Source organism: Sminthopsis crassicaudata, chromosome 5 (assembly GCF_048593235.1).
Source record: "Sminthopsis crassicaudata isolate SCR6 chromosome 5, ASM4859323v1, whole genome shotgun sequence".
Taxonomy (NCBI): Eukaryota; Metazoa; Chordata; class Mammalia; order Dasyuromorphia; family Dasyuridae; genus Sminthopsis; species Sminthopsis crassicaudata.
In genome coordinates, this window is record NC_133621.1 from 202595967 (window position 1) to 202618069 (window position 22103).

The 22103-nt window shown below is 32.6% G+C and overlaps 1 protein-coding gene across 9 annotated transcripts in view; it reads left to right on the top strand.

Annotated features, from left to right (window-relative positions):
- KIF21A (kinesin family member 21A) overlaps nucleotides 1-21934 on the top strand; it is a 155900-nt gene extending 133966 nt beyond the window's left edge. For 4 of the 9 annotated variants that reach the window (XM_074269472.1, XM_074269473.1, XM_074269475.1 and 1 more), the window contains 9 exons: nucleotides 95-223; nucleotides 2141-2179; nucleotides 4662-4798; nucleotides 7819-7999; nucleotides 8282-8446; nucleotides 11121-11238; nucleotides 16881-17051; nucleotides 19627-19826; nucleotides 21723-21934. In XM_074269472.1, the coding sequence (XP_074125573.1) occupies nucleotides 95-223; nucleotides 2141-2179; nucleotides 4662-4798; nucleotides 7819-7999; nucleotides 8282-8446; nucleotides 11121-11238; nucleotides 16881-17051; nucleotides 19627-19826; nucleotides 21723-21816 (1234 nt within the window). In that variant the 3' untranslated portion in view covers nucleotides 21817-21934. The remainder of the gene's footprint in view (nucleotides 1-94; nucleotides 224-2140; nucleotides 2180-4661; nucleotides 4799-7818; nucleotides 8000-8281; nucleotides 8447-11120; nucleotides 11239-16880; nucleotides 17052-19626; nucleotides 19827-21722) is intronic. The other 5 variants (XM_074269474.1, XM_074269480.1, XM_074269477.1 and 2 more) reach the window with 2 other exon arrangements.
- Nucleotides 21935-22103: the final 169 nt, after the last annotated feature.

The following is a 22103-nucleotide window of genomic DNA, read 5'->3' on the forward strand; positions in this document are numbered from 1 at the left end:
CTAATAAAAGCTGTGCTAGGCGTGTTTCACTCAGTCTTCCTAACAAATCATAACCAACTAAAGACACATCTTTAATGTTCTTTTTTTCTTGTAGCTCAGATTCTGGAACCTCAGAGGCTAGTCTTTCACCTCCTTCTTCCCCACCAAGCCGGCCCCGTAATGAACTGAATGTTTTTAGTCGTCTTACTGTTTCTCAGGGAAACACATCAGTTCAGCAGGATAAGTAAGTCGCAGGGGAAAGCTGGACTTTTCCATGGCATTCTAAGTTCTTTAGCATAATTTCCAAAAAAATCTTTTCTCCCAAGTTAAAATTTATTTTCTAATAGATACATGCTTAAATGAAATAGAGGATTAAAAATTAGCGAAAACTATTTTCCTTCAGTATGGTGTTCACTATTAGAAGCTTAGTACTTATGTACTTTAAGAGCTTGACTTTCCTTATTCTTTCAAAGGAAATAAATGTATTTTCACGATCCCTAGAAGTTTAAGCCCACAATTCAGTTCTTATGATATTCTCTTACCCACAATATTCTGTATTGCTAGAGGCAAATCTACTAACTTCTATTATACATAATAGCCTAAAATGACTTCTTAAATGCACTTTATTCTTTTGATCATGTAGAACATCTCTACCAAAGAATGGCATCAATTTTGGTTTTGGGGAAAGGACCGCTGGCTTTTTTTGTTTTTTGTTTTTGTTTTTGTTTTGTTTTTGTTTTTGTTTTTTGTTTTTTTAATATGCTGACAATGTGAGCATTAAGATTTAAAAAATAAATTTAAAAACAATTGTTGAATTTCTCTTGAAAAAATTCAATGCTGATACTATTGGTGTAATGCATATATTAGCTCTCATTAGTAATTGGAAACTGTTTTAAGTTTAAATTGTAGTATGTTGAGAGTATGTATGTTTTTTCATTGCTTCTTTTTCTGTTATTTGTTTTCTTCAATATTCAAGTGGATCATAAAATTTGCAGGATACCATCAAGTATCATTTAAAAATCAATCTCCATTGTGTAGGAGTTTTTGTCAATTAATAATTAATTAAAACTTCAGACAAAAATGTGGTATAATGAATATAATTGAAATTTCTCTTTTGAAATAATTTAGTTGAAGTCAAAGTGGTTATAATTCTATCACTTTTATTATTTTGTTTAGGTTAACAAATATTTGTGACAATATTTGGGAAATAAAGTATTCTTTTTGACAATTGTGCCTTCATTAAATATCTTTAAAGATCACCAAATAAGTAGTAGTAACTTTTACTATCCTAAGAAATTTTTCCCCCCTTTCCTATTGAAATTTGCCTTATAAGCTACCAACTTAATTTGACTCTATAAATATTTTTAAAGCTGAAAATTATTTTGTTTTGATCATAAAGTTCTGATTATAAAAAAATTACTAATTGATTGGATTGATTGTAATCAACCCTCAAATGCATTATATATTTCCTTCCTTCAGTCACTCTTTTATCCTTGTTCTATTTTCAGTAAGTCTCCTTTTTAATGCACAACCATGTGTCAGAATAGTTTCTGAGCCATTTATTATGCCGGTGCGTTGGAAGTCAGACAAAAACCAATTCCATACATTGAGTTTTGTCTCAGGCAGGCTTGTACCTTATATCAAACCCCATCCTCCATCCCATTCTTTTCCTATGCTTATTGAGGCCATTCTCCATTTTGAATGATTATGAGTCACAGAACCCTGAGAGTGGGATTCTCCCACCTTTGGTTCTGAGTAAAATGATTTTTCTCTGCATCTTAATTATATTTTTAAAGCCCCTTTTAAAGGTGAAATTCACCAATCATTCCTAATGGTGCTTCCAATTTGGAGTCTCTCTTTTTGTTGGATTTAAAGTTTTTCATTTTAAGGAAAATAAAAGTTGTGGAATGGAAGGAGTTTATATTATAACCTTTTTGTCCTCCCTGCATCTTCTCTCTAGTAAGTTATAACTTGAAAAATCCTAATATTCATATTAACAATTTTTAAAATTATTGCTATCTGCTTAGAGAAGCAGAATATCATGAGCAAAATGTTGGATTTTGTGGGTTAGCTATACTATTAATGTTCAGTTCATTCAGAAACTTTACAATGCTGATACCTGTATTCTTTCTTCTCATGATACTACCACTGTTCGTTATAGGTCTGATGACAGTGATTCCTCTCTGTCGGAGGTACACAGGTACTTTCTCTCTTTCCTGAATTCTGATTTCTTACCTGAATTACTGATTTTCTAAAATGTCAAGAGTTTTCTAAATAAAGTCTCACTTTCATTGCATGCCATTTTCTTCCCCTTTCTTCTAAACCATATACTGCATTGAATTTTACTTTTTTCCTGCCAGTATTTTACCCTTTTATAAGCATGCATTTTAGGGGCAAATAGGGGCAAAATGTTTTGTTATGGTGGCTTTTAAAATTTACAGTCTTTGCTTGCTGTCTGTGTGCATATTTAAAAAAAATAGACTGTGTACATAGATATAAAAAGATTATTATCCATTTATTAATTATAGTTTGTAAAAATATGAGGGGCTTTGAGTGAGATACTTGTGGCTAATAATATTTTAAATTGAGAATTTTAAATAATTCTTAAATTCTCCAAAGAATTCTCTAAAGAGCAACAGATATCTTGAATGCTATGAATGGACAAAGAAAAAAAAAAAGAAAAAACAAGAAAGAAAAAAAGAACAAAGCAAGAAAAAGAAAAAGGAAATAGGATTTTAACATATGGAATTATATTCCTTATTGGTTTTTAGTTTAAAATAATAAGAATTGATTTTTGGTGCTTTCCATTATTCTATTTCATTTTCCCTTTTTCCCCCTCTTTTTTCCTGTGTCTGTTTTTTTCTGTTTATTTTCCTGTTATTTAGTAATGTTGATTCCCAGCCAATCTTCTAGAATATAGGTAGGAGGAAGGTGAGATAAAATGTTCCCATTTTATGAATGTCCTCGAAAAAAAATAAAGAATTATTTTTTTTCTATTTAGTTTCTATAGAATAATACTTTTTAAAATATTCAAAATTTGATTTTTCCCAAAAATTCATATGGTTTTACTTTTAATAAAAAACAAGTAGTCTTCAAGCTCACTGCTCCTTATTTTTATAATACATTCATAAGAATGAAAAAAAAAAGAATGAAAAAAATATTTCCAAGGTACTTTCAACTATCTGATATTCTAAAAAGTAAACTGAATTGATCCAAATTAGGGAGGGCAAGTATTTGGAGAAATGTTATTAAAAACAAGAAATATTGAAATAATAGCATTTCAGTTCACATCCTCTAGACACTAAATGACTATAGCACCCACCTATTGCTTTTGCCTCAGATTATCTCATCCAATCCTCAACACACTTGAATAAGTGAAAAATGAATGTTATAGGGATTGTACTAAGAATTTAGAATCATAAGATCTTAGATATATAGAAGGCACATTAACAGACATAATCTTGTTGAAAGACAACATGATATAGTGGGGAAAGTTCTGGTTTTGGAGTCCTGGCTTCAAGATTTCTCTGATATTTATTACTTGTTTGAGCTTAGCAAGTCACTTTACTTTAGTTTCTTCATCTGCAAGATGAAGGATTAGTCTAGATCAGGGTTTTACAACCTCAAATCCATGACATTTTTATACTTTGATAGTTGTATTTCAATATATTTAGTTATATTCATAATCTTATATGTTTTATTTTATGAATTTGTATACATTATTCTGAGAAAGGGATCCTAGGTTTCTATAAACTGCCAAAAATGGATCCCGTGGCATTAAAAAAAAAGTCAACTACCTCCAATCTAAATTATCTCTAAGGCTTCTTTCTAGTTCTAAAGTTGAAACCTCTCAATTGTTGAAGGTGTCTCTTTTATTGTAGTCTCCTGGTCAAGGAGGTCATGTAGTCTTTGCTTAGATACTTGTAGGAAAGAGAAATTAAGTTCTTTAAAAACATTTTCTTATTAGACAATATCTACCCATCTAAAACTTCCATACCTGGGTTTAGTTTTGCTGTTTGAGTTAAAATAATGTACTTCCTAATTGATAAGATATTCCTTCATGTATTTGAAAATATCTATCGGTATTTCCTAAGTCTTCTCTTCTCTTAAGATAAATATCCCTCGTTCCTTTCTCAAGTATTATGATTTCTAGACCCTGCCCTTCCAATTCCTCACCTATCACCTTTATCAACATTCATCTCAGATTGTAACACCCAAAGCTAGTACGATATGATCGTCAAATACAATATGAACAAAGTAGATTATTATGGGATTATTATGTTTATCATCTTGTGATCTTTGCTTTTATTATTGTAAATTAATATTATTTTAGCTTTTTTTTTTTTTTTTAGCTTCATCATGTTATTGGCCAGTACTGAGTTTGTATTCCCCCACAAGGTTATTTTTAAAAAATATTTAAATTCCTCCTGGTATAGATCTTCCCTGTCTTTGTTCTTAAATCTGATTTGTATGTAATATGTTTTATTTATAGCACAATTCCAGTGTTTACATTTCCTTATCTCTTTGATATGTGGTCTGTGTACCTCTTCATTCAAATAACAGAAGCAGGAGTGTAGCATTGATGCATTTACTTAAGACTTCTGAAAGTCAAAGATTAAAAATGAATTAAGATATAACAACATATAATAGTTATTTGCAACTATATCCCTCTTTTTTCTCAGGGGAATAATAAATCCATTTCCTGCTTCAAAAAGTATCAAATCTTCTCCACTTCAATGCAGTCACATTGCTGAAGGGCATACAAAAGCTGTGCTATGCATAGATTCTACTGATGATCTTTTATTCACTGGATCAAAAGGTATAGTTAAAATATTACCATAAACTTAATGAAGTCCTAGATTCATAGAATCTTAGATATGGGAAGAATCTTAGAGATAAACTAGTTCACACTTCAGAGTGTGTGTGTGTGTGTGTGTGTGTGTGTGTGTGTGTGTGTGTGTGTGTGTGAGAAGTGAAGAGAGGGGAAAGATGTGAGAGAAAGAAAGAGGGAGGAGAATGGGATGGAGAGAGATAACAAGAGGTGGGGAGAGGGAGAGGATGTGGAAGAGGTATAAATAAGAAACACATTCCATTGTATAAATGATACACTGAAGAGCAAACATTGAGCCAGCAATAAATTATTAAAGTTGCAGTGTGGCTCTCTGAACTGAATAAGAATAATAATAGATGTAACAATTTTATATTTACCCCAAATGTCCTTTATTTCATTGGTGGTGTTTTTCTTCTGCTGATGCTTATAAAACTGCACTGCATCTTAGTAATTAGTAACCATGAATTAGCATCAACAAAAGTCTTCCACATCATATTTAATCTCTGATAACTTAACTAGGCTGGTTTTTGGATGTTATGTGGTCTGTCATTGAGCCCATATTCACAGTTGTTCCAATTTTATAGGTTCTGTCAAGATACTTGTTCCATTAGCATTTTTTTCAAGGTCCAAGGTCACTTCCACACAATGGAATAGTCTCTAATGTCCATGAATCTCGAGTTATAGAGGAAATAAGAGAGGACTCTAATGCAGGAATGATTTCAAATGAAATTGACTTTACAGTCATAATGAGTGGTTATTCAAACATAATAAACAAGTTTTCTTCTATGACTCTGTGTGTGATGTTTAAAAATACACACATTCAGTTATAACTATTTTTTAAAATTTATTTTCTATACTACCAGATAACCTGGTCTAAGGAAGAAATTTAAAATCCCTTAATCCAGAAGAGGCTTATCCAACTTTTATATATGCAGACAGATAATCTAGAGCTTTCAAAATTAAATCAGAGCTGCAAGTGGAAACTGGTGCAAGAAAACAAACTTCAGATCAGGAGGTGACACATCAGGTTGTAGCAAATCCAGGAGGACAACCACAGGTCAAAGCCAGAAATCATAAACTCATTCTTTCTCAAATGTAAGCTGGTAGTCAGAAATTAAGGTCACAACAGAGCAAAGCAGATGGGGCTTACTTTGGCAGAGTAGTCTTGGAGGCGGTGTGTTGTAATGGGAAGGACACAACATTTGGAATCTTAAGACCTGAGTTTAACCTGGCTCTTTCAATTATTAACTGCGTGACCTTGCAAAAGTTATTTAAACCATCTAGACCTCAGTTTTCTCACCTATGAAATGATGTAGCCTCAATGACATCAGCCTCACAAATCTGTGACCCTACCAGCAACCCCAAAGACTGTAATTGAAAGAAGTGTGCTTCCCTGATTGAAAATGATACCGACCAGGGACTGATTACCCTGCCTAATCTAGAAGGCAAGTAAGGGGTTCTGAGCCACTTTCATTTACCTTGTGAGTTTAGGGGAAAATACTGACAGAAGAAAGCCTGACATTAAATATTTAAAATACAATTATTTAGCAAGATTTTAGGAGACAACAATTTTAGCATTTATCATTGTACAATGTACAATGTATGGAAATAAGCAAATTATGTAAAATATTCTGTGTAATTTATTTTTACACATTTTTGGAGCCCAAATGAATGGTCTTCCCTGTCTGAAACCTGTATTTTCTCTTGGAATTAAGGTCAGTCATTTTCAAATAAATGGAAAAAAAATCATTGTCTCTGAGTTCAATAATAAGACTGCAGGTACAACTCAAAGTAATTTTTGAAAGTTTTGTCATACATGCTTAAGCATTATTGGTTTGCTCTTGAGATTGATAAGGTCAAAAAGAGATAGCCCAAGATAAAAATAATTAACAGGAAAATTCTTGTCTTGGGATAGGTTAAAAGGAGATAACTTGAGACACAAATGTTTAAGAGAAATTCCTGTCTTATTTGCAAATATCTCCAGAACCTCTTGGATAACATCACTGTGCAAATGTTGTTTTGACCCTGTTTATATATAAAATGAAGTTCTAAAAATGTAAACCTTGCACTCGGTTTATACCTGCCTTGTGCCGGCCAACTGGCGTCCCCTTGCCAAGCAGTTTGGCCTTTGTGGAAGCCAATGCCTGTCTATCCCTTTACTATCAATAAAGACTTTGTTTTAAGTACAGCATTGATAGCGAATTTATTCCCTACCAGACCTGCCCTTAGGCTACTTTGGAGAAGGAGAGAGAGATAATCAGACCACAAGGAGAAGAGCTGATCCATCTCGGCTTAGAGCCCCAGTTTCTCCTCATCAAGATCACTGGATAATGTAGTTTGATACACATGTCCAGGATTCTATTGGAATAAGATACTTATCTGTTATACCTTTCTCATTAGGTTTACAGATTAAAAACAAAACAAAACAAAACCTTTCCATTAACCAGGTTTATGTAGACTTAATTTGAGATTTGGGCTAGAGAATTGGGATTATTATTTGACATTAGTGAAGAGAAGAACAGGTTGTGAAAAGATGGATTCTCTGTTGTCATAGTATACCATTTAGGTTGTGATTTTGTTTTTGTTTTTTTTTTTTTTGTGATTAGTTTAAGATGGGTCTCTGTATCTCAGCCAGGCTGGAAATGCACCAACCACTCCTGATCCCATGATATTAAGTACTGGAACTTTTGCCCACTCCATTTCTAACCTGGGCTGGTTCACCTGTACTTTAACAAATTGGTGTCCCCAATTCTGAGTGGCTCATCATATTGGAGCCAGACTTAGTGTGAACATTTGATTCACTTAGCACTTTGCTGCTCAGATATCCTAATATCAAACCTCTATCAACTTTATAATCCCCATTAACAGAAGTTATAGGCATGTACCCTTACTCCTATCTGGTATATTAGTTTAAATTAAATATTTATTTCATTGTGTTACTTAAACCTTCAGACATGAATATGTTTATATATTTATTATGTGCCTTTTCTTTTTTCTTTTTTTTAAAGATCGTACCTGTAAAGTATGGAATCTTGTAACTGGGCAAGAAATAATGTCACTAGGTGGTCATCCTAATAATGTCGTGTCTGTGAAATATTGTAATTATACCAGTTTGGTCTTCACTATTTCAACATCTTATATTAAAGTTTGGGATATTAGAGACTCTGCAAAGTGTATTAGAACATTGACGTAAGTAAAAGAAAATAATCTCCCCCCCCTCTCTAACATCAGTATTATTTTTTAATAATTTAGAACCAGACTATATATAACTATCATAATACAGAAACGTGAAGGAATAATAAATAACATAGTATTTTCAAAATATTAGTCATTGATTACATTTGCTTAGTGACTAAAGCCCCAGAGCCCAAAGCATTAAGTTAGAAACTTGAGATACTTCTTGATACACTGATTCAGAAGTCCTACAATAAAGTCATAAAAAGAAATATAATTTTCTTCATTTCTCTTAAGTTCTTCAGGTCAAGTTATGCCTGGTGATGCATGCTCTACAAGTACTAACCGAACAGTAACTATTCCTTCCGGAGAGAATCAGATCAATCAGATTGCACTCAACCCAAATGGCACTTTTCTTTATGCAGCTTCTGGAAATGCAGTGAGAATGTGGGACCTGAAGAGGTGAGTCATTAAAAATGTAACAGCTTTTGTGTGTGTTGTACTTAAAGCTGCAAGTGCCACATTATCTCATTTGCTTCTCACAACAAACTTGTGTTAGTATTTACTAATATTAACACCCTGCTGCTGCAGCAAAGGAAACTGAAGCTGAGGGAGCCAAGCAGCAGCTGAGCTCAGATTCTAACCAAGGTCTTTTGATAACAAATGTTGCTGGGTGTTTTGCAACTACGAAGGGCTGTGGTCCAAATCCACTAACAAAGGCCCATTTAAGAGATAGAGGATAATTGAGATGGCATTGACAGTGATTGGACTGTCATTTGTTTTGAATTTGTGGTTTGTTTTGTCATTTCTGGTAGAATTATTATCACCACCTAGCCATTTTATAGCACAATAGATGTACCAGCCTTTCTCGGGGACATATGCAGCAGAGCAGAGCACAAATCAGTATCACAATGAAAATCTACTTGGTAATTAAACTCTGGAGAACTTCATTATGTTCCACAAATGGTTTTCTTTTCTCATTCTTTCTAACACCTTTAGTTTTACAGGTAATTCAGAAACACCCAGAGTTTATTGTAATACATAGCCTCCAAATGGGACAGAGATTGAGGTCTTCATTATAGCTGTTAGCACCTATTCCTGCCCTCTTGATCATCTTTTTAAATCTATTTCTTAATTTTGTATACATATTCTGTAACCTGATTTTGCTGCTATACTAAGTATATATTTGTAAAAATCTAAGTGGGTTGATGAGGTTCTTGTGTATCTATTCTGCTTTATTTATACAACTTTCCCTTTTCCTTCTTATAAGAATTATTTCTCTTGTGTCTTCAGGAATTCATTCAAAAGAGTGAACATCTGGAGTTTTATATTAAAAATAACGATATTCATGGTAGCATGACATTAGTCTAATTTGTTATGGGCTAGAACTTGAAACAAGTGCAGTGGAATTGATAGAGACAATGGTTGTTTAGGAGGGTGCTTAACAGTTCTCAGTTCAGTACATGTACCTAGTACTTACTACAGTTCCACAAGATTCACACCTTTAAGAGAGCATATATAAGCTAGGAGCCTCAACCAGGATTCAGTTCGGGAGATTCAGAAGCCAGCGCTCAAGCTCTTGGAACCAAGACTACAGAAGTCCTCTAAGAAAGCTAACCGGGCTGCAGAAAAGGAGACTGTAAAGGATTTGGACTTTAATTCCTGGCTGTACTTGTGATTACTGAACTGAAACAAAGGCTGCTGCCAGAAGTCCCCCAAGAAATCTGCTCTCAGAGAAGATTACATTTTAGAGAAGAATATTATACTATGTGAAACGGAAGTTTTCTTTAGATGTTTGGGAAATGTAGGAGATTAGGAAGAACATTTAAAGTTTTCATTTTGAAGTGAAAAGGTTACAGGTTTGATGAAGAAACTATATAATAAGATAGGAGTGTTTGCTAACATGATCAATAACTTTTAAAATACCTTGTGTATTTTATCTTATGTCCCAAAATAGACTTCTCTGGACTCATCAAATTTTTTGATAGAAAGATAGTGGGGAAATTATGTATGACATCCTTAAGCTTGGGCATCTTTGTACTCCAATCCACTTTTGTAAAAAGAAAAGTTTTTAATATTCTTGGACCTAAAGACATTTGACCTTCAAAAAAGTTAGGTGTCTTTTATTATCTTATAAATGATTAGAATGAGAAAACACTTAAAAATTACTTAATCTACCCTCTCATTTTACAGATGAAGTGACAGCTAATTACTGCAAAGTCAAGACTAAAACCCGACTAGTTTTTTACTATTATAATAGCTAATTGCTTTCATATCTTTTGGGTCTCTTCATAGTCTTTGTCTAGGGCAGTTACATCTTAGCATATCTATGTTTCCTCCATCTGACACAGTATTCAAGATTTTCCCATAATGCTATTGATTATATAGTTACCATTCATATCATGTACTTGCTTCAACTTAAGTCTAAAATATAGAAAATGGTATTATCAGGTATGTATCATCTACAGGAAAATTTCCATCATATTTTAGGAACTCAGCATTTATTTAAGTTAGGGCATTTGGATATAGTAAGAACTACAGAGTTTATATTGTGAGACTTAGAATCAGATTATTTTAGTGTTTTAATCCTTAGCTTGTTGATCTACTCCATTTCCCAAACTTCTTGAGAAAGCTTATGTTTCACATGGCATTTGGTAACATGTTTACTTTATAATTAGTAACTATTGGTAATAGATTCTGTTTAAGATTTAAAAGTGTGAACATTATTAGTCCCATTTTCCTTCTAATTAGACTATAATGTCATGCTATTGTGAACATTGGTGTTTTTTACATAAAACTTCCAAGCGTCCACTCTTTAAGTTTATTTTTACCAAAACCTAAGTTCTAAGACAATAGGATTTAGTAATAGCTAACATGTAACATTAAAATATTATTTACTTCAGCTCCTTTATTTTACTGCTGAAGAAACTGAGTCCAAGAGTTTTAAAATTATTTACGGAATTGAAATATATATATATTTATTCATTTTATTGTGTCACTTAAAATGCCTACACACATTAATATGTGTAGAAGTTTTTATTTAAATAAACAAGATCATCTCTGAAGTTCTTCCTAACTTTGAGGTCCTGAAATATACCCAAATTACCTTTTTTTCTTTGTCTCTTTTTTTTTTCAGGTTTCAGTCAACAGGAAAGTTAATTGGTCATCTGGGCCCAGTTATGTGCCTTACTGTAGATCAGATTTCTAATGGACAGGATTTGATCATCACTGGTTCCAAAGATCACTACATTAAGGTGTGTGTGTGTGTGTGTGTGTGTGTACACATAGTATGATATTTGTCCTTTCCTAGTTTTTTGAATGTAATATTTACAAAGTTTGCAGCTTTCTTATCATGCCCAAAAAATTACCCAAATGTGATAACTTTGAAAGGCCCAGATTACATTGCTTTCTGTGCAATTCTGTGGCATAATTTTTTAGTGTTGATAAGTCTCAGAAGTCAATGGGAACTCCCTCAGATCGCTAGAACTGATCAAAGCCCAGTTCAGATGATAATAACTTGAATTTCTAAAATCTTTAAAGCTTTGCATAGTTCTTGCCTCACAACCAACCTTTTCCCCATTTTATTGAATGTACCTTTTAAAATTGAATAATAGATGATAAATTATGCCATTCATTTTAGCACTATACTTCCCAGTTCAGGGTGCAGGGGTTTCATTTGTTTAATTTATTAATTCGTTCATCAAGTAGTTTTATATTGTTCTTAATAGATAGCACAGTAGTGAAAACAGCACTGGCCTTTGAATCAGAAGATTGAGTTTCAAATTCCACCTTTGCTGCTTCTTATATGGTCTTGAACAAGTCATTGTCTCTGGGCTTAAGTTTCCTCATCTATAAAATGAAGAAGTTGGCCTAGATGACAACTAAAATCCCCTCCCATGATTCTGTGATCTTTCTAGTTCTCAATCCTATATTCATCTTTGATTAGTACTATAATACTGAGTTAACATGGCATGGCATGAGAGTAAGTATACATGTTGAAAGAGGATCCTTGCCTTTTAATTAATTTCAACAAACATTTATTTAGTACCCCTATGTGCAAGGGCGTATGTCTCTGTCTCCCATTTCCTGTTTCCCAAAAGTTGTTTAAGACATAAAATAGAGCTTTAGATTCTTGAGCCTCCTAAAAAATAATCTTGGCATTAAAATGGATTTCATTAACAATTAAGTCATTTCTGGTATGTAAAATTCCCATTGTTGAGCATATCTGCATTTGTTTACTCAGACATGATGATTAAATTTAAAATACTTTTCTTTAGAATTTTTTGGATAGTAAGTTATATGACATGTGAAAGGTGATGAAATCCAGTTAAAGTGGTAATATGAAAAGTTATAAATGAATTTAGCTTTCCTATATATATTTTAGCAAAGATCTAAAAAGTCCACTAGTTGGATACTGTAGTGGTCAAGAAATCCAAAAAGAAACAAATCACAAATTCTTTCATCAAGCCCAGAGCTTTAAGACATTGGAAGAGGGGTGACTGACTAGCCTTCAGCTAAATAGATCAGAAGCCTGAAATAGAGTTCTGACCTAGAATGCAAAAAAGAGGCCAGAAACCTGAATTCAGACCTTTGACTGCTGTTAATGAAAGCTGTCAACATCTATCTGCAGATAAATCAAGAATTGGAAGGTAGCTACAGGAACCCCAGAATTTAAGAGCAAGACCAAAGTGGACCTGGCCAGCCCTTTGAAAAGGGAAGGAAGGAGATAAGCTGGCCTTGGCAAAAAGTTCCAAACTAAAAATTAAAGAAAATATTTTAAACAATGAGAAAATATTAACTATGAAGAAAGCTCAAATAATGGCTAAAAGAAATAAAAAATGAAATTGGAATTGAAATAAGATATCTGGAAGGCATAAAATATGTAGAGAATAAATAATTTAGAACAGAAGACAGAAAACTGACCCAAGTAGTGGAATCTCGGGGGGGGGGGGGAATAGAATGGAATAATCTTACGGTGTCTCTATGAATGAAACGAAAATATTAAACCCAAGTCAAAAATCACAATTATTATCAACTGACCCAAAAAAAGTCAAGGAAAGATATCACCAAAATCTCTGAAAACTATGTATTTAGGAAAATAATTACAAAAAAATACTGCTCAGTATAATAGAGCTAGAGTTCAAAGTAAAAATACAAAACACCCATTTAATGTCAGCACCAAAATCTGTGAAATAAATTAGATTCACAAGACCCAAAAGTAAATGAGCATACTAAGAAGTATAGTGTTCAATAAATCAAGTAATTAATGCCTGCCCCAACCTCCATAATTATTGTCTCATCTGACAAAAATTTCTGGGAATACTAGAAAATAGTCTGGCAGAAATTAGTTTTAGGCCAATATTCCCTATTATCTAAACTCAATAAAAACCTCCAAATGACTGTAAATTATTGCTAGTCAGTCATATCCAACTCTTTGTGACCCAACTTGGGGTTTTCTTGGCAGAGATATTGGAGTGATTTGCTGTTTATTTCTCTAGCTCATTTTACAGACAAGGAAACAGGCAAGTGGGGCTAAATGACTTTCCTAGGATCATGTAAGACTTAGATGTAAAAGGTAATTTTACACCAAAAATGGTCATATTTTAAAGAAGGAAAGGGATACCTTTGGATAGAGAATAGAATAGAGAAGTTCTTTGGATAAGAGAAGGTTGGAGATAAAATGAACAGTTTTAATTACATAAAATGGGAAACTTGTACAAACAAAATCAATGAGTCAGAATTAGTGAGGAAACAGGTAACAAAGAAATTCCTTTTAGCCCATAAAAATTTTAATATCCATAGTGTATAGAAAGTTTGAGAGTTAGAACAGACCTCAGTGACAATCTAATTTAATTCGTAAGTGAACAGCCATTATAACATAGCTGATCATCTAGCCTTTTCTTGGAGAACTTGAAAGGGGAGAAACCCTCAGTACTACATTTGAATTTTATCATTGGGAAGTTTTTACCTGACATTAAACTTTAATACTCCCTTTAAACTTCTGCGTCCTTTCCCAATTCTGCTGTCTAGAGTCAAATGAAATAAATGCAATTTCTCTTCCACAAAAAAGAATTCTTTAAGAAAAGTATGTTTTTTACATCTTAAAATTAATTATTTTAATTAAAGATTGTAAATTTATTTTAAAGTGTAAAATTCATTGTTAGCTTATAGGCCATACAAAAACAAGTAGCAGGCTGGATTTTTCAGGTTTGCTTTACTAATTATACCTTGCAAATTTCTATCATCTGCATATTAAATAAGCATATTATCTATTTATCAACTCAGTGATATCAGATATTGATATTTACAGCATAGGGACAAGACCAGAACATTGAAGCAATCTTCTGGAGACCTCCTGCCACACTGACATTTAAGCCTTAATCCATAACATTCTAAACATTTTAAAATCCTCTAAAAGCCTGAACAACCAACTAGTTCTAAATCCATCTGATTGTATTATCCATATCTCTTCATATTTTTTCACAAGAATCAAGCTAGATAATTTATCCAGAGCTTTGTGCAAATCTAAGTAAACTGTTCCATGGTATTTCCCTCATATACTTGTTTAATAATATGATCAAAAAGCAAAATATGGTTAGCATGACATGTTTACTATCAAATTAATGAGTTATTTCATAATTTTCCCATGAATCAATATTTTTCCTTACAACCTGTCACCTTCACAAGAAGTTAGGGAGATCAACCTACAACTTGGGGCATAGATTATAAGTGCACTGGACTGACATTGAAATATCAAATACACATGCAAATGCAAGTGATTGCACAATTTCCCTTGTTCTTTATTGATATTTTCAGCCTTAATTCTTTAAACTACTTGTAATGTTTATACCTTAACCCTAAGCAACAGGTTCAAACTTTTTAGATAATCATCACCACTTCAATAACTCAGATTACTTTGTCTCAACACCACCATAGCCATGGCCATAGGCTTCTTCTTCAGGCTACTACTAACTTCATGTTACCATTCTGTTCCATCCAGTTCCCAGCACTTAACATGCTTTCAGCATATGGTAGGTGCTTAATAAATACTTAATGACTGAGGTACTGACAATTCACTGGATAGTTTGCTTACCTCTCTTAATTGTTCCACTTCTTACTTAGTTTTGTGCCTCTTGCTCAATCACCTTCTATGTTTCTCTTCAGATTCTACTCACTGATCCTCCTTGAGTCTCCTTATTTGTCCTTGATCCTGCTTCTCTTTTAATCCAGAAATAGAATATGGCCCAATATCTTGACCTAGATATTCTTCTCCAAATTTTCCTCGGTTACTTCTAAATTTTGCCAGATTTTTCCCTCCCAAATTTGAACTACTATACTAGTCCAAATCTCTCTAACTTACCTACATGGTTTCCTTTTCTGTATTTAGCTCTTTTTATTGCTTCTCCTACTCCTATAACCATTTCCTACAGAAGCTCAAGTAGTGAAAAGCAAGAACAAATAAATAATCAAAGGGGAGAAACAAGAAGAAAGGGAAGCTATTGACAAATATAGAAAAAAATGTTCCAAATGAATAATTTTTAAAAAATGTAAATTAAAACATCCTTTAAGTTATATATCACCCTGTCAGATTGTTTCAAATGGCCAAAAAAAAAAAAAAAAAAGAAAAGAAAAGAAAAGTGACAATTGTTGAAAGAGTTTTGGGAGGACAGGCTGTGAAATTGTCCAACTATTCTGAGAACAATTTATTGAAAGAAAGTCACTGAACTATATTCTCTTTGACCTCTTAATACTACTATTAAGCATGTCCTCCAAAGGGATAAATAAAAAATATGAAAAGACTCTTAAGAACAAAAACATCTATTAACAACACTTTTGGTTTTAGCAAAGAAGTAGAATAAAATGAGTTTTCATCAGTTGGAAAATAGCTGATTAGAAAGATACTTCTCTAGTATTAGAATAGAATACTGCTATGCCATAAGAAATAACAGAAGAAAAAAATTCAGAGAAACATGGGGTTATTTGTATGGATTAATGCCAGGTGAAGTGAGCAGAGTAATTTATGTGACAGCCCCAACATTGTATAGAAATACAACTGCAACAGATTTAAGAATGATCGATACAGTGATTAATCAGCAGCCCAAATGATGAATCATGATTCTCACCAAGACATGGGAAATCAAGAGTCAGAAAGGTAATAAACTAGAAGAATAGAAAGGAGAGTACATTGTCAGACACAGGTAAAGTGTTTTATGTAACTATTCTTATTTGTTCTACAGAGAGGCTGTTATGTTTCTTGGGAGAGGAGAGAGTTGGAAGAAAACTAACAACACAAAAAGGGAAGAAAAGAATTAGCAATAACAGGGGAAAAGGAAGTTCAGAAATGAAGACAGACTTTCAGGGCAGGTTGAAACCACAATGTTAAATTTTAATTTATATATTTATATATATATAGTACCTAATAGGAAAACAAGATAACAATACATAAAATAGATATTAACAATGACATATACAGTTCCTCATTGTTCATTGTATGTTTAAATTCATAATAAAAAATCAAAAAACATTTCCCCAAATATTACCCAAAAACCAGAGTTCAAGTTTATTTATATTATCCATGTTAAATTTCTTTATGCTGAACATTTTATGGTAATATCTTTATGTGAAATGTAGTGTGAAGACAACCTTCAAGTCAAGAAGAGCTGGTTTTAAGTATCATTACTGACAGAAATTGCCTGTATGATTCTAGGCAAATCATTTAATTTTTATTGCCCCCAGGAAACCTGCTAAGTAAGACTATACAGCATATTGTTGGCAGATATTCCCTTTCTGGAAATTCCCTATTTCCTGGTGAAATGATAATCTAGTTCAAAACAAAGTAATTGTTACTTAACATTAGGGACATACATATTCAACCCTTTTCTTTCTGTTGTTTTAGATGTTTGATGTAACTGAAGGGGCCCTTGGAACTGTAAGTCCTACTCACAATTTTGAGCCCCCTCATTATGATGGCATTGAAGCCCTTACTATACAAGGGGACAATCTTTTCAGTGGATCCAGAGATAATGGAATAAAGAAATGGGATTTGTCTCAAAAGGACCTTCTTCAGGTAATAAAAGATCTTTGAACACTATGGAAACGCCACTTAAAATTGTCTGTTCCCTAAACTTCTTTTCACAATTTCTACATAAATCTCTTTTAAGGATCCTCTTAATCAGGACTTATTATAACAAGGTTTCATTCCAATTAGGCAAAATATTCAGTTAAAAAAATTTGAATTCTACACCTGCTTAGCTTTTCATTCCTTCACATTAACATGAATTTAATATTCTGTGGTATAGAATAAGGGCTCCATCCTACATCTGTAAGAACTAAGGGAATTCACAAAATTGGAATGGTTTGGTATATATGTATATTGCTATGTTTATTAACTTGGCATCATCTGAACCTAAGAATAGTGTTATGATATAAGCAATATCCAACCCTTGCCCCCATTAGGCTGGTTTTTCCTTTAAAAATTTTGGAAACATCCTTTAGATATATTGATTCTAAATTGGGACTAAAAGCTCAGGCTGTTGGCATCATTAGCTGAGTATAAAACTATACTAGGAGCTTGGGGCATTGCCTTGGCTGATAAAAAACAATTTAACAACTTGGGCAGAGGAATGTCAGCTGAAGCAAGGTATCTTTAGGGCATGACCTTGTTGAATATTTTTCTACTGCTGTAGTTAAATAAGTCTCCCTTGGTTAATGTTGAATGACTCATTTAGCTCCTAGTATCAGTCATAATAGGGGACTAACCTTAGTCATTCTCAGCCAAGCATCGTGATAGTACAATGATTCTTAATCTGGGTTTCTGAAGTTTTGTTTTAAAAAAAAAAAAAAATTGATGTGTTTCAATATAACTGGTCACCTTGGCAATCCTGTGTATTTTATTTTATGTATTTAAATTATTTTTCTGAGAAGAGGTCTATGTATTTCATCAGGTTGCCAAAGAGGATCCTTAACACAAAAATTAAGAACTCTTGATATAGAAGAAAGAGCCCTGGACTTGCAGCTCAAAGTCCTAAGTTTGAATGCTGACTTGCTGGATTCTGGCAAGACCACTTATACTCTCATCTTCAGCCTTTTTCATCTGCAAAAGAGGAATAAGAATTATATTAAGTTTTTGTTTTCATGAAGATTTTGAGATTTTACATATATATATATATACATATACATATACACATATATGTATGTATGTATATAATACTTAGTAATTATAAGGTTTTATACCAAAAAAATGTGCTACATCCATGTAAGTCATATATAAGTTTAATTATATTGGTCCCAAGATCCCAAAACTTCATATGCATTTTTCATTTAAAAAACGTTCCAAGTGGAATAGATCACCAATTATCATGTCAAATATTCACTCGTATTGAAATAGCAAACTAGTGCAGTGGACAAGACACTAGGCCTAGAGTTAGCAAGACCTGAGTTTAAATGTGGCTTCAGACAGTGGCTGTGTGACCTTGGGCAAGTCCCTTAATCCTGTTTTATTCAATGTCTTCATCTGTAAATTATGAATAGTAATAGTACCTACCTCTCTGGTTCATGGTGAAAATCAAATATCCAAGTTGTTGTATAGCATACCATGTATAGTGGGTGTTATTCTTTTTTTAACTCAAGTACATTTAACCCATCAAATCTTATCTGTTAACATTTAGTCCATAATATTTGTCCCACAAGATATTTTTGGATCATAATTCTTTTATCCAATAGGATAGTTTTCCCTTCATGTTTGTTTCATCTGCAAAGTCAGTGTTCCAATCCCCCCATTTTACAGTAGAAAGAAATTGATACCCACAGAGATTTTTTTAAAATTGTTGCCAAAGTAGATTGAGGTTCTTTGACACCCCAAGTCTAGCACTATTTCCACCACCCCATATTGGTATGTTACTGGATTATTATCAAGTCATCCAAAGGGTAAAATAGTCATTTATAGGGGATGAGGCCATAATGTGTTTTGGTGGAGTGAAAGGGAATTACTAAAAAGTACTTGCTAATAAAAAACAATATTTGCTTCCTGTGAACAAGCATATGTGTATATATATATATATATATATATATATATATATATATATATATATATATATATATATATATATATACATACATACGTGTGTGCGTGCGTGTGTGTGTGTGTGTGTGTGTGTATTTGTGTACATATACAGGCACATCCTAACACCCAGGTACAAACACACACAATCTCACACTTTTTAGATTAGCTTTTCAGCTTTAATGAACAGTGCAATTCAGATCTCTGGAGCCAGAAGACCTAAGATAAGAACCTACCTACTCTGACACTACTTCTGTGACCTCTGTCAGATCATGTAACTTTTCTCTATTTCTTGACTGTAAATTGAGGAAGTTGAACTAGATGCCTCTTAAATCTTTGAATGTGTGATTCCATTATACCTATAATCCTATAGACAATGCTCATTTCTTTGGAAAATAAATGATAAAGTACACGTTTTTCTTTTTATTCTTTAAACCATGAATTGTTTCACCAAAAAATTTAGACAAGTTTTGAGCTATTCCATTTTAGTTTTTTCAGTTATTTACCCCTTTTCGTTTTCATGGTAAAAGAAAGGTTGGGAAATTTTCATTTATATTCTGGTTTCTCCTTTTCCCTTCCCCAGCAAGTTCCAAATGCACACAAGGATTGGGTGTGTGCTTTGGGTATGGTTCCAGGTCACCCCATTCTGCTCAGTGGCTGCAGAGGGGGTATTTTGAAACTCTGGAATGTGGATACATTTGCACCAGTTGGAGAGATGAAAGGTCATGATAGTCCCATAAATGCCATTTGTGTCAATACTACCCAGATTTTTACTGCAGCTGAGTAAGTCTGTTTTCTATGTGATTTTCTTCGTACTTTTTATATTGTCTAATCCTCACAGATGTTTTATAATACATATTTTTCTCTCAAATCTAGAAAATTAATTTTTCCTGTAACTTGTATAATCACTGATTTCTGTTTTAAGGTTTCTTTATGATATCTCATTTATGCTTGGGGAAAGGGGGTATGTTTTCTTTCTCATTAAATTGAAAATAGTACATATACTTTTTATATTAAACCCTTGTACTTTTCATTAATAATTTTTCAGTCATTAATTTTATTTCTTAGTAATTATGTTTCAAACATTACTATTTTTTAAAGCCATTTCCTCACATAAAATCATGGTCCTGTGACTTCTTTATATAAATTGTCACTGGTCACATGAACATGGAAAATTCATTTTGCTATTCTTGCCTGCTTCCTTACATTTTTTAATAAAAATAGTGGTAGTTCTTCCTTATTACTTTATAGATTCTTAGCCTTACAAACAGATACTCTTATTTTAGATCATTGAGGTTCAACCTCACCCTGGAATTAGACATGGCTACCAATTCTTGTAAACACTGAAATTCTCATTTGTTAAAATGGAGCTATAAATAAGACTGGCAATATGCTATAGTAATGAAGTATGAAGGTAGAAGTCTACATTTTCCTTTACCTAAATTATGTTACCACAGACAAAGTATTTGACTACATTGGACTTTCTATCTATAAAAAAGGACCAGAAATAATCACTAATATGTCTTCCTAAAATTCTATGAAAACACTATCAGAAGTTCTACTAGCATTTGCTTACAGCCTCCTGATAAGGTTATCAATTAGTTTTTAATGTCATCATGAAAAAAGACAAAAGGGACATATCAAAAACTAATGGAAGAGTAATAGCCTAAAATTATGATAAAATTTATTTAATAGCCTATCTTAAGTGATCCTAGTCATAGCAAGATTATAATTAAATTTTAAATCTTTTTCCTTTAAGATTACAGTCAAATTTTCTATTTCAAGCCTTTCTTTTTATAGATTACTTGGTAGGTTTAATGTCAGTATTTAGTACCATTTCTCAATGGGCTTTTGGTTGCCCTGTGTAATTGTGCTATTTAATGCAAATACAAACTCATCTTTGCTTAATTACTAATATGCTTATTTTTTTGGATAGTTTATCCTCTCTGTTCATCACTTCCCTGACTAAGAAGATAATTTACTTGAGGGCAAGAATTGTTTCATTTTATAGTGTTTTTTTTTTTTTAATCCCAATTCCTAGTACAAAGTAAATACTTTTAAACACAATATTGATATTGTGAGACTTTTTAATAAGACCTTATGTTGATTTGCCTTCACCTTTTGCCATATTTCTGATGTTCCCCAAAAACTGGTTATAGCTTTATTTTGGTCTTTTTTTTGGTTTAACAGCTCAAATAGGGGAATGTAGTTGTGGAGATAACTTTCCAGTTTACAGGACCATACCAATATTTTTTATTTTTTTATTTTTATCAAGTACCACCAAATATAAAAAGCTTTAAATACATAGGGATACATTTAAATACATTGTCATACTAATGACAAGTTGTGTGTCTGTTATCTGATGTTTCTGTCTTTACATAGAGAAGACATATTTAGTCAGACCAGCCTTCAGATGACACATAAATAAATCACCAGAACATTGGCCACCCACCAACTCATGATGGTTAGTTACTAATATGGGAGGATTTTCATTACTGTTTTTGTGGAGACACTACCTACTCATGCAGATAAAATCATACATGTCGGAAGTAGTGAAGTTGTAGAATAATGATGATTTAGGCCAATAACTGATAAAAATTCATAAGAACCTAATCTTTACCTGACTTTACTGTATGCATACACTTATTTATTAATTTTTTTTAATGTTTCATTTCTCAGTGATCATACTGTGAGGATTTGGAAGACACGCAGTTTGCAAGATGGTCAGATATCTGATATAGGAGACCCCAATGAAGATATTGCCATTAATTAAACACAAATTTATATATTCATCAATTGGAAAGTTGTGATAAAATTCTATGTACTCATTTATACTCTGCCCTGTACTAGGCAAGCATTGCTAATTGAAATAAACTAGAAACATATCTTAACTAAATTGCTAAATATTAATTGTATTCACTTCTTACAATTCCACATTCTTTATGCTTAATTTAAAACACATAGTCACATAAAACACACACACACATACACAAACAAACATAGATACCCAATTATGGATAAAATGCTTGAGTTTCACTTTAGTTGTGGCTTAATATTCAT